This window comes from Chaetodon auriga, chromosome 21 (genome assembly GCF_051107435.1).
Source record: "Chaetodon auriga isolate fChaAug3 chromosome 21, fChaAug3.hap1, whole genome shotgun sequence".
In the NCBI taxonomy this organism is placed as follows: Eukaryota; Metazoa; Chordata; class Actinopteri; order Chaetodontiformes; family Chaetodontidae; genus Chaetodon; species Chaetodon auriga.
In genome coordinates, this window is record NC_135094.1 from 22,451,285 (window position 1) to 22,464,285 (window position 13,001).

The window sequence follows — 13,001 nt, forward strand, 5'->3', positions numbered from 1 at the left end:
ATCTTAACAAAACAGCCATAACAGTGCTATATCTGTATTATATCATACCAAAATAACCACATCAACATTAAAGGACAGGGACAAACAGCTACAGATTTAAACTAAAACCAAGTATAGGCTGAGGCAACATCAAATTAACAGATGCCTACCAGATAGTCAGTATGATCCCTGGCCCTGCTTTGCTTGGCTGAGCTCTGTGATCTGGGGCTTGTAGTTAGTTACTTTAAGTTGCAAACATGCATCAGAGTGCTCTGTTGTTAACCGACTGCGGGTGAGGCTGAGCACATGTTTCATGTGTGAGAATACCTGCTCACAGAGATATGTTGACCTGAAGACTGACAGCAGTGCCAGTGCGATTTCCCGGAGACAGCTGAACTTCTCAGGTGCTGATGCCCAGCAGGTGAGGATGCGGACTCCGTGATCTGACACTGGTGTGGCTTCTAACTGTTTTCTGAGCTCTGCAAACTTTGTCACCCACAGCAGTGAGCTCTTCAGCTCAATCAGCTGCATTTCCATGTGCTCTGTGTCCATCCAGTCGATCAGAGTAGCATCCAAATCATATCCATCAAAGCTGTCGGGCTTGATCAAGAAAGAAAACACTGGTCCGTACCTGTTAAAATCCACAAATCGCTTGGTGAACTCAGCCTCCAGCTCACGCATGTACGTGGCTATTTCTGTGGTGCTGATGTTGCGGTCGGAGCACAGCTCCCTCAGGTGTCAGAAGTAGCAGAAAGTGGAGGTGGAAATGTCATCTGAGAATACTGCCAGCTTACCAACAAAAGCCGTCTATGTCTCAAACATGTCCAAAACAGTTTGTCCTGCACCTTGCAGTCTGAGATTGAGCCCGTTCAGGTGTCCCGTAATGTCCGCGAGAAACATAAGTTTCACAATCCACCTCTCGTCCACCAGTTCAGGGTACTTTTGGCCCTTTTCAGCCAGAAAGGCCTTGATAGCATCAAAACAGCTGACAAATCGTTCCAGAACTTTTCCGCAGCTCAGCCATCTCACTGCTGAGTGGAGAGGGAGATCTGTGTATGCACTGTCCAGCTCCTCCAGCAGGGACTGAAACTGCCGGTGTGTCAGCACAGATCGCTTCACTATGATCACTATCACTATGTGATCTTTGCCACCGTGGCCATAACTTCATTGAGATCTGAAATTTGACATTTTTGCACACAGATTTTCTTGATGTATTATGCAGTGAAGTTTCATGATGGGGTGGCCAACTTTTTCTTCAATCAGTTTGACAGCTCCCTTTTGACTCCCAACCATGGCAGGGGTGCCATCTGTGGTCACTGCAAACACTTTCCTAAAGTTAATCCCTTGTTTCTCAAAATGTTCAATGAACGCCTTGGCTATGTCTTTACCTTTTGTTGTGTCAGGCATTGGTTTCAAGCAGCAAAGGTCTTCTCTGACAGTTGAATCACAGTACCTAGCCATGACTGCCAAACGCAGGACGTCATTCACGCCCACACTTTCATAAGTGCAATACTAAATACCGCAGCATCTTTTAATCCAGCTGTTTGCTGAACTTTGACATTTTCAGTCATTTCATCGATACGTCGCTGAACACTTCTAGCTGACGTGGGAATGTCCTTTATTCGTGACTTGATCGTTTCTTTATTTGGCAAGGTTTCAAAAAGAGTATCTGAGCAACTGAGAAAAGCCTCCTACATTCGCCATCCGTACACGGCTTCCCATGCTTTGCAATGCAATTTGTAATGTAATGTAACAATAGCTTGCTTCTGTCCCATGGTTTTTAGCAGTGGCAAAAACTTTGAGGGAGCTAGCTTGTTTATCATACCTGGACACAGCATGTTTAATTGACTCTGCTTTATCTGCTTGGTCTTTGAAAGTCTTCTCATGCTTCGTCTCAAAATGCGACTTAACACTTGACGTTCAGCACACAACATGCTCACAACATAAAGTGTACACAGCACAGTCCTTCAAAAATACAAAACCAAACTCTTGTGTCCATGAGGACTGGAATGCCCTAGTTTTGGCCTTTTTATCAGCCGGCGTTGCCATTGTTGACAATATCTGTAATGTGTTAGTCTCTGGTAAGGTGGGCAGGACCGCAGCTACAACGTTGCAGGGATTGTGGGTGAGAGGTGTAACTCAAACCCAAGAAATCAGGCCATACATAAAACGAGGATCATCATTACACTGAGAGGTGCCAGCATGCCAGTGTTTGTGCCACGACATGCCACCCGTGGCACAAGTGCCAAAGGTTGCCAACCCCTGGTCTATATCATGACTATTCATGAGTAATAATGCAGGTGCATTTATACCAGCAATAGCTGAGTATGTACAGTATGCATATGTATGAGCAGCATTCTATTGCACACTGCAGTGCTTCTCTGAGCTGAATGTGTTCTTGCTCCTGAAAAAAATGAAAAAGTGTTTCTTTGAATCCATGGCCAGCTGTCAATGGTGGAAACTTTGTTCTAATGGCCTGCACTACACAGGCTAGCAAAACTAGATTATTTTCAGTCCAAAGTCTCTTGCCCTGTAGAATGCCCTCCAAGACATGGTGTCGGGCTGTCAGGTGGCATTGTCTGCAAAGTATTTCACCTAATGTGTAAGAATGCTAACATTTGATGAATATAGAGTATCTAGTAGATTAAATATCACAGCATGTTCCTATTGAGGATATGCAACCAGTGGAAAATGTAAAAAAAAAAAAAAAAAAAAAAAAAAAAAAATCTGATGAATTAGGTTTGCACTTAAATAGTATTTAGGCTGTACAAAAGTCCAACCTAAGTCATATTAAGTATACTTGACTGTGGTAAAATGGGGCTATTTTAAGTATAATTAATATAGTGAAAATATACAAATTCTTCTGTATTCACTCATGTTATTCTTCAATTTAAGTACAACTGAAATACATTTCTAATGTGATGTAAATCGTACTTTGAATGTACATAAAATCTAACATTAAGAAATCACAAATACATCTACATTGGGATGCTAGTGTATTTATCTGATCGTGAACATTCTGCACGTCTTACAACAGCATGGCTCCGCAGTAAAAGAGTCCAGGTTCTAAAGCGGCCTGCCTGCAGTCCTGACTTGTCATCCATTGAAAAGGTTTGCTGCATTACGAAACGTAATATACGAGCAGCTGAAATCGTACATCAAGCAAGAATGAGAAAACGCTCCACTTTCAAAATTATAGCAATTGGTCTCCTCAGTTCCCAAACACTTATAGAGTGTTGTTTCAGTTCTTGTCATCTTGGGCTGAAGATTCACCCTGGTATCTTAATCAGTAATGTTGAAAAGTTGGTTTTGGTAATAAATAAACGGATGAGCAAGCAACAATTTCTTGAAGTTGAGGAGGACAACACTGAAATCCTACTAGTGTGCACTAAAATTAGCCTTTAACTAGCTATGACCTTTCTGATATGGGCCTGAAATTTTTGCACTCACATTTATGCACTGCTGCATTTCTTTTAAAATATATTTTACTTGTTATTTGTACTCTGTTTTTAAGTTTATTACTATTATTCAGTGGTTTTTCATTCAGCATCTTCTTTATTCCATTTTTATCCTTCAGTTTTTTTTTTTCGCTATTATCATCAAGTGGATTTTATCCTCTGTCTTATTTTACATTTCTTTTCTACCCGTTTTTATGTTCATTCTATGTCTTTTTTATGTGAAGCTTGTGATTTCAGTGTTTTAAAGCAATTTGAGCTGCATTTCTTGTTTGAAAGATGCAATACAAATAAAGTGTATTATTACTGATAATTCTAGTAATCTGACAACTGAAATTCTGCAATGGCCAATAATGAGTACTTTTACTTCTGGTACTTTAAATATATTTCGATGGTGATCATTTTTCACACTTTTACTCACTTGTAACAGAGTAGACCTCCTGCATATGCATGAGATTGATGTCAAAGTATTACCCTCTGTCTCTGGTGGTTAGGAACAATGAACTCACCACAATACCATGCTATCAACACATGCTCTCTTGTTTTTATTAGTCCTACTAATATCTAAACTGATACAGTGGTCAACCCTGTTTATTCATTTGTTACATTAACTCTGAAAAAAAAATCTGTCAAATTGAGAGAAAATGAGAAATCTAACTTTGTCTTCCTCACTGTTTTTCAGTGTATAATAATGATGTGATGGGGGAGTTTGGTCAGATCGCATCCCCACTTTATCCCAGAGTATACCCCAGTAATGCCCATTACCACTGGACCGTAACTGTGGAGGGAGACAGTTACATCCAGATCCACTTCTTGGACATGGACATTGAGGACCAGTATGACTGCCACTACGACCAGTTGAAAGTAAGATAAGTGTGCTGTGAAGTCACACTGAATCTTTGATTTAATCCATGGGTGGGGAATGGGGTGGGGTGGGGTGTTGTTGAAGAGGAACAATAAATAAATCTTGAATCTTGAAAAACAAATGCATTGGCTAGAACTGCTTCTTCAGTGACATGGCTGATGTCAGATGGCAGAGATGATGATGTTACCTGCAGCTGATTTTCCAGGTTTGGGTCAGTCAGTCTCAAGCAGAACTGAGCCTTTTCAAGAGACAGTTTGGAAATAAACTACTCAAACAGAGATGCAAACTTTAGTACATGTCTCTTCTGAATGAGAAAATCCTCAGAATATACATAGTGTATAGAACTTGAGCAGAAAGAGGTTGTTGCCACTATTTTTGAGCTTGTTGTTGGTTTGCAGCTCAATGATTTTATGTTGTAGGTTGTCAGACACATCAGCTGGTTCTACATTAAACAGTGGAACTGACTCCTGGAAAACTCGCTGAGAAGTGCAGGTTTCATGTCCCCTCTGTCTCCTTCCTGGTATACATTGTGGCTAAGGACAGCTTCCAAATGGACCCAGCAAAAGTCTCCGTCGTCACCTCCTGGCCTGTCCTTGATAACCGCAAACAGTTGCAGCGCTTCCTGGGGTTTGCCAACTTCTACAGAATAATTATTCGGAACTACAATTCTGTTGCTGCACCTCTCACCAGCCTGACATCCTGTAAGATCCCTTTCCAGTGGACTCCGACGGGGGAGAAGGCCTTCAAAATGCTGAAGAACAGGTTCACCTTTGCGCCCATCTGCCAGATACCCAACCCAGACTGACAGTTCTTCATGGAAGTGGACGCCTCAGACCTTGGGGTAGGGATGGTACGGTACCAGCTGACCAGAAGCTCCACTCCTGTACATTCTTCTCTCAATGCGTGTCTCCTGCAGAGAGAAACTATGACATAGGTAACCAGGAGCTATTGGTCGTCAAGATGGCGTTGGAGGAATGGTGGCACTGGCTTGAGGGAACAAAGACGCTCTTTTGGGTTTGGACAGACCGCAAAAATCTGGAGTATATCCGATCGCTCAGAGGCTCAACTCCAGACAGGCTTGGTGGTCTCTATTCTGCTGGATTCAAGATTCAGTAGAACTGTTTGCCATTTGGTTCGCCAAACATTTCCTGCATCCGCTGTCCACTCCAAACTGAGCGTCAAGTGTGCCACAGTTAAGACTCTCAGAGACTTCTAGCTTCAGTTAGCGTTGCTCTTGGGTCCTAAACCAACCTGTTACAGTCATTTTCTTTTATCGCAGGTGTAGAATAAAATCTGTTGAAAAACAGGTTCAGTTCATTTGCCCATTCCCAGTCTCCAGATTCAGGCCCATCCTGCTGTCACTGCTGTTGCCTGAGATGGTTTTCAGGCCCCTCCAAACCTCTCTGCCGCTTGTTCACCTAACGGCACTTCTCCAGTTTCCTCCTGTAGCCGTCCTTGCATCTACGTATCTCTCATTTCAGCTCCCTCTGCAGCCTCCTCAGCTCATCTTTGTCCCCTGATGTAAAAACCCTTTTCTTCTTGTTCAGTAGGGCTTTCAGTTCCGGGGACACCCAGGGTTTGTTGTTTGGGAAACACCATACCTTCTTTGTAGGCACAGTGTTTACCACACAGAAGTTGATGTAGTCTTTGATACAGGTTGTCAAACTGTCAATGTTTCTTCCCGTGTGGACTGCACAACACAATCCAGTCAGTGGTGTTGTGGAAATTCTCTGCTGCTGGTGAAGAATGAAATAGAGACTTCTGCCGGCCGACAAGGTTTTATTTCCTTTGCAAAGAAAAGGTCAATCATCACCCGAGCGGTAGAATGAAGAAAGACCCCAAGCATGGGGAGAGCTAAACATTTATACCTTAGGAACGCCTCCCCTACCCAAAGATGTGTATTCGCACCTTTTGGTCTGCTGTGGGTATCGGAGCCGACTCCCTAGGGGGTGACTCACACAGGAGGCATCCTGCAGGATTTTGTATGTTGGTGTTAAGAGGTCTAGACATCACAATTTAGAACACAAAAAGATCTGACATCCTGGTGAGATAAAGGGAAGTCAGGCATCTCAGGGAGATGAAGTACAAAGAATTGAAATGTCAAAGCAGTCATGCTGGACTCCTCTGACCATCTTCTCACGTACCTGATGGTTGGTGGTTCTTTATTCACTAAAGGTATGTATGCAGGGAGCAGCAGATTCAATCAAGATGGCACCGCGGACGGCTGCCTCGGTGTGTTGGTGCGCGTTGTTTTGTTTTGTGTTTTAACCCTGTTTTTTGTGACGGTACCCGGAGCTCTTTCACCAGAGAAGAGCTCATGAACATCAGGGGAGCAACACCAGAGGATTTATTTCCTAAATTTCTGCTTCCAACTGTGGAAATTTTGGACATACTGGTCAAAGGTGCGCTCACCCTTGCTCACGCAGTGAAACGCCGGAGGAGAGGAAAACGGGCCGGCGCGGACTACATACAGCGTTGCCGGGAATATTTCTCTCTAACGTGCGTTCACTGCCCAACAAACTTGAGGAATTGCAACTGCTGTTGGGTAAAAACAGGGACTTTTCTTCATCTGCGGTTTTGTGCTTCATCGAGACGTGGCTCTGTGGATTAATACCGGACTCTGCGCTGCAGCTGGCTGGCTTCCAACTCTACCGCGCGGACAGAGACACAGAACTTTCCGGCAAAACTAAAGGTGGAGGAATCTGTTTCTACATCAACAGTGGTTGGTGCAACGACGTGACAGTGATCCAGCAGCACTGTTCTCCTGACCTGGAATATTTCACCATTAACTGTAAGCCTTTTTATTCACCCCATGAGTTCGCTTCATTCATTCTGGTCGGCGTTTACATCCCGCCGCAAGCCAACGTGCAGGACGCACAGCGTATGCTCGCGGACCAGATACTGCGTGTGGAGCGGACCAACCCGGACTCCTTAGTTATTGTCCTTGGCGACTTTAACAAAGGTAACCTCACCCACAAACTCCCTAAATACAGACAGTTTATCAAATGCCCGACCAGAGAGGAGAACATTCTGGATCACTGTTACACCACCGTCAGGGATGCTTATCACGCCGTCCCCCGTGCTGCACTGGGCCACTCTGACCACGTCATGGTGCACCTGATTCCTGCGTACAGGCAGAAACTAAAGCTCTGCAAACCTGTAGTGAGGACATCAAGGAAGTGGACCAGTGAGGCTGTGGAGGATCTCCAGGCGTGTTTGGACTCTACTGACTGGGATGTGTTCAGGACTGCTACCAACAGTCTAGATGAGTACACGGAGACTGTGACGTCCTACATCAGCTTCTGTGAGGACTGCTGTGTTCCATCACGCACCAGGGTGAGTTACAACAATGACAAACCCTGGTTCACAGCCCAACTCAGGCAGCTAAGGTTGGCAAAGGAAGAGGCCTTCAGGAGTGGGGACAAAGACAGATACAAAGAGTCGAAGTACAAGTTTAGCAAGGCGGTGAAAGAGGCTAAACGGCTGTACTCTGAGAAGCTCCAACACCAATTCTCAGCTAACGACTCTGCGTCTGTCTGGAAAGGGCTCAGGCAGATCACTAACTTCAAGCCTAAAGCCCCCCACTCCATCAACGATCGACGCCTAGCTAACGACCTGAACCAGTTCTACTGCCGCTTTGAAAGACAAAGGGACAGTCCAGTAATCATCCCCCACGACACCTCTGAACAGCTCCAGCTCCAGTCACCTCCACCAATGCCCACCTTAAAGGATTTCAGCTCTGCCTTCAACACCATCGTCCCAACTCTGCTTCAGGAGAAGCTCTCCCAGCTGAGCGTGCCTGACTCCACCTGCAGGTGGATCACAGACTTCCTGTCTGACAGGAAACAGTGCGTGAAGCTGGGGAAACACCTCTCCGACGCTAAGACCATCAGCACCAGATCCCCCCAGGGCTGTGTTCTTTCTCCTCTGCTCTTCTCCCTGTACACGAACAGCTGCACCTCCAGTCACCAGTCTGTCAAGCTCCTGAAGTTTGCGGACGACACCACCCTCATCGGACTCATCTCTGATGGTGACGAGTCCGCCTACAGGTGGGAGGTTGACCATCTGGTGACCTGGTGCAATCAGAACAACCTGGAGCTAAATGCTCTAAAGACAGTGGAGATGGTTGTGGACTACAGGAAGAACTCAGCCTCACCCGCCCCCATCACCCTCTGTGACTCCACTATTGACACTGTGGAGTCTTTCCGCTTCCTGGGAACTATCATCTCCCAGGACCTCAAGTGGGAGCCGAACATCAGCTCCCTCATCAGGAAAGCACAGCAGAGGATGTACTTCCTACGGCAGCTGAAGAAATTCAGCCTGCCAAAGACAATGATGGTGCACTTCTACACAGCCATCATTGAGTCCATCCTCACCTCCTCCATCACCATCTGGTACGCTGCTGCCACCGCCAAGGACAAGGGCAGACTGCAGCGTGTCATTCAGTCTGCAGAGAAGGTGATTGGCTGCAATCTCCCATCTCTTCAGGACCTGTACGCCTCCAGGACCCTGAGGCGTGCAGAAAAGATTGTGGCTGATCCCTCTCACCCCGGACACAAACTCTTTGAGTCACTCCCCTCTGGCAGGAGGCTGCGGTCCATCAGGACCAAAACCTCATGCCACAAGAACAGTTTTTTCCCGTCTGTTGTCAGCCTTACCAACAAGGCCCAGAACCCCCCCTGACACTCTTCACATTCCACCTCGGACTCATTCTGTCACACTGACTGATATAAATATAACTCTATGCGTTACATTAACGCTCAACTTGGACTTCTTTCTGAAAAACAGTACTGTGTTTCTAACAATAACAGACTTGTGTATATATATTTAAATTGTTATATTTTATGCTCTTATTTTAGTAGATGTGTCATATTTTAGTAGATGTGTCATGCACCAATTTCACCAGAAAAAATTCCTCGTATGTGTAAAAGCATTCTTGGCAATAAAGCTTTTTCTGATTCTGATTCTGATTCTGATTCTGATGAACCAGGTTTCGATTGGAACTGCGCAGCGGGGGGAGAGGTGATGAGCTGTAAGCATCCTTAGTGTTTGCATACTGTAAGTCCAGTGTTTTATTGTCTCTGGTGTGGCATTTAACATACTGGTGAAGGTATGGAGAGTGGAGGACAGGGAAATGCGATTGAAGTCACCTGAGATGAGGAGGAGGGCCTGGGGGTGCGATGTCTGTAGTTGTGAGACCACACTGCTGCATCGGCCTACAGGGTGATGTATACAGTTTTCGCGATGACACGCAAGAACTCCCTCAGAAGATTATATGGCCGAATGCCAATGTCTCTGGTGCAATGCTGCTCTTTTACACTGATGTGCCCTGGGTTACATCATCTGTTGTTCACAAACACTGCTATGACCCCACCTTTCCTCTTACCTCTCTCCTGTCCACTCTCAGCAGTTGAAAATTGTCCATCTCTGTGATCTCCATTAGCCACGTTTCAGTGAACACATGAGACTACGCTCCCGGTACTCCCTTTGCAGTCTGGTTAGCGCCGTTCGCTCTTCCATCTTGTTAGGGAGAGATCTCACGTTCCCCATAATAAGTGACGATAGGGATGGTTTGTATCGTCTTTTCCTCTCATGGTCCCAGCTCTGCATCCCCTCTTTCTTCTCCTTATTTCCTTAGGCATATCTAGTCTTTCTACTGGGAGTACGTTTGTGTTGCTTAGCGCACTCAGCTGCTCCTGTGTGTAAACAATGGACTCGAAGTTCAGTGGATCTCCTGAAGTTTATTCAAGTAATCCAAGTTGTAAAAAGCGAATCAATCATCTCAGGAGTTGTACATCCATACATACACATGATCGACTGAGAAAAACACAAAAACACAATAGTCAAAGAGAAATTGCTGGAGCTGCTGTGACGAGCTGCCACTCGTGCGGTGCTATGTTGAATCTTTAAGTCTCTTATCATCCGGGACGGCTGTAGCTCAGGAGGTAGAGTGTTCATCTGCCAATCAGGAGGTCGGTGGTTCAATCCCTGGCCTTGTAATTGTAATTGTAAATCATCCTGTTTAGAACACCTTTGTATTTGACAGTGAGAGAAGCATGCCAATTAATAAAAGATGAGACAAAAATCTATAAAACAGTGGCATCAAAGGCAGGTTGGTATGAAAATTTGTGTCTTCTATAAACTTGACAGTGTGGTGGGTTTAAATCTCACCATGTCAGTCATTAGTGTAAAGGATATATGAGAGAAGAGACAACACAGCACTTGTGAGAGTGAGGCGGTGTCAACGACAGCCTAAGGAGGTGTCCTTTGACATTATACTGTCCCATCCATTCTGCCATCAATCCTTGTTTCTCTCCAGATATTTGATGGCCCCAGTGTTCATGACTATCCCATCGGGACATTCTGTGGTCTGGCACTGCCCCCTCCTCTAAGAAGTTCTACAAGCACTGTTACCCTGCAGTTTCACTCAGATTCAACAGTAGGAGGACGAGGCTTCCTTGTGGAGTGGACTGCTGTCCAGGAGTCTGGACCACCACCCACCATCACACCAGGTCAGACAAAATAGTTAGTCTATATGATCTCTCTTACATAAACCACAGAATATATATATATATAAAAAAAATGCATACTGTATGCTACTGTACATTGTACATTCGAAAAGAAATAGAAGCAAATTAGAAGGAAGATAGCAAGAATGGAGGGAAATTGGTCTAAGTTAGCGCAAGCTTAGCCTCTACATTGTCAGTATAGGCCAAATATTTGAAGTAAAAAAAAAAATAAAAACAAAAAAATTAAGTTGCATTCAGCATCTGTACATCCTGAAGTGTCCATGTTAAAACTGGAGTTGCTTCTAGCCTGATATTGTGCCCTACAAAATTCATTCACATTCCTTTATGAACTGTCTACACTCTCTGTTCATCATGTCTGGTCATCTAGGTGAACACCAAGAGCCTGTTTCCAATTATGTTTAATGTTCATTACAGTGTTATCATTCATAAAAAAAATATGTAGGCTGTATATATAGGTCATTGCATTCATAATAAGTTTGCGAATGTTGAACTCTATATTCTTTTATTCTTTCTTTAATATTCTCTTCTCCTGGTAGAGATAAAGGTGTATTTCAGGAATATGGAGATACTCCTGAAAAGACTTTAACCAATTTACATATCACTTCTTTTCAGAATTCCAGCAGCCTTTTGAGTCTTAAAAAACACATCTGTGCCAGTATTTTCAAAGTCAGCATTGTTCCACATTATTACAAATCTGCACAAGAGATCTGTCTTTAACCCATTCTGTTACAAGCTGTGAATCCCAGTGATAATACAATAGTTTCCATAGGGCTAATCTAAAGAAATCAAAGGAATTATAAGAAAACTGAGTGAATAAATTGAATGAATAAATTCACCCATGCTAATTTGGTCAAATGCTATTTTTGCCCCCCAAAATACTTGAGATTCAATGTAAGATTATTAATTGCACGTTTCATTTATCACAAAATTCTATAAATGATTATAGATTAAAAACAGTGCATTCTGACGTGAACGGACAAAGATGGCAGCTTAGAAGAGGGGCTCTGGGCAATCGTGCACAAAAAACCTTTTTTTCCCCAGATAATGGCTTGAAATTCAAAATTTCAACTCAGGGTCAACTATGTCGACATCTCACGCGATTAAGGACTGCGACATTTTCACCAGAGCTCGAAAGTCGACCGCTCAAAACAAGAAAGAGGCCTCCTCACCCCAGCAAACCGGCGTTAGCAACATGGCCGACATAGCAGACGTGCTAAAAGAACTAAAGTCACTTCGCTCGGAGTTTGGACTAAAACTGGATGGCATTAATAACCGCCTCGGGGATGTGACTAGTGCTATAACGGCGCTTGAGAGCAAAGTGGCTGAAGTTAAACAGGACGTATCGGAACACACTAAACGCATCGAGGAAGCGGAGAACTGAGTGATGGTGGCAGAGGAGGAACTGGAAAGTGTACGGGCAGAGTTGGCTTCAACTGTGAAACGGCTGACATATGTGGAGATGAAGTCTGACGATTTGGAGAATCGAAGCAGGAGGAAGAACCTGCGTATGTTCGGTCTCAAAGAAGGCGCCGAGGGTACACAACCATTGCCGGATTTTATCCGGGAAATGTTACCGAAGTGGTTGGGGCTCAGCGCGGACCAAACCCCGGTATTGGAGCGGGTGCATCGCACTCTGGCATCAGCAAAGCCTAACCAACACAGAGCCGTTCTCATACGCTTCTGGAAATTCCAGGATAGAGAGACTGTTTATCGTCTTTCATCACAGAAGAACATCCTGCACGATGGAGCTAAGCTCACTCTGGTACAGGACTTTTCAGCAGAAACGATGCGGAAACGTCGGGAGTTTAACGCAGCCAGAAAGTTGTTCAACAAGGTGGGAAAATTTCGGGGATTCCAGCTAAATCCCTGCAAGATGAGAGTGGTCCATGACGGCAAGTTGTTCCTCTTTTCTTCACCGCGTGAAGCAGAGGAATTCTACCGTGAGATTCAACCTAAAGGATAAGCCCTGTTCTGCACAGTCAGCCTCTGATGATAGGTAACACCAGTAAAAGTCACAGTAACAGTGAGATGGACTAACGGGACTGATAATGCGAGTGTTATAATTGGCCCAGCACACTTATGTTTTTTGTTTTTTGTATTTTCTAATGAAGATTCAAGTTTATTGTATATTGTTTGTATGAACATTTGTACAGAGTGTGAACTGGGCATGAT

The 13,001-nt window shown here is 44.4% G+C and overlaps 1 protein-coding gene across 1 annotated transcript in view; it reads left to right on the plus strand.

The window, feature by feature from the left end:
* cubn (cubilin (intrinsic factor-cobalamin receptor)) overlaps positions 1-13,001 on the plus strand; it is a 220,026-nt gene that overhangs the window by 110,672 nt on the left and 96,353 nt on the right. Inside the window, exons 38-39 of the mRNA XM_076721417.1 lie at positions 4,117-4,298; positions 10,619-10,811. Coding sequence (XP_076577532.1) covers positions 4,117-4,298; positions 10,619-10,811 — 375 coding nt within the window. The remainder of the gene's footprint in view (positions 1-4,116; positions 4,299-10,618; positions 10,812-13,001) is intronic.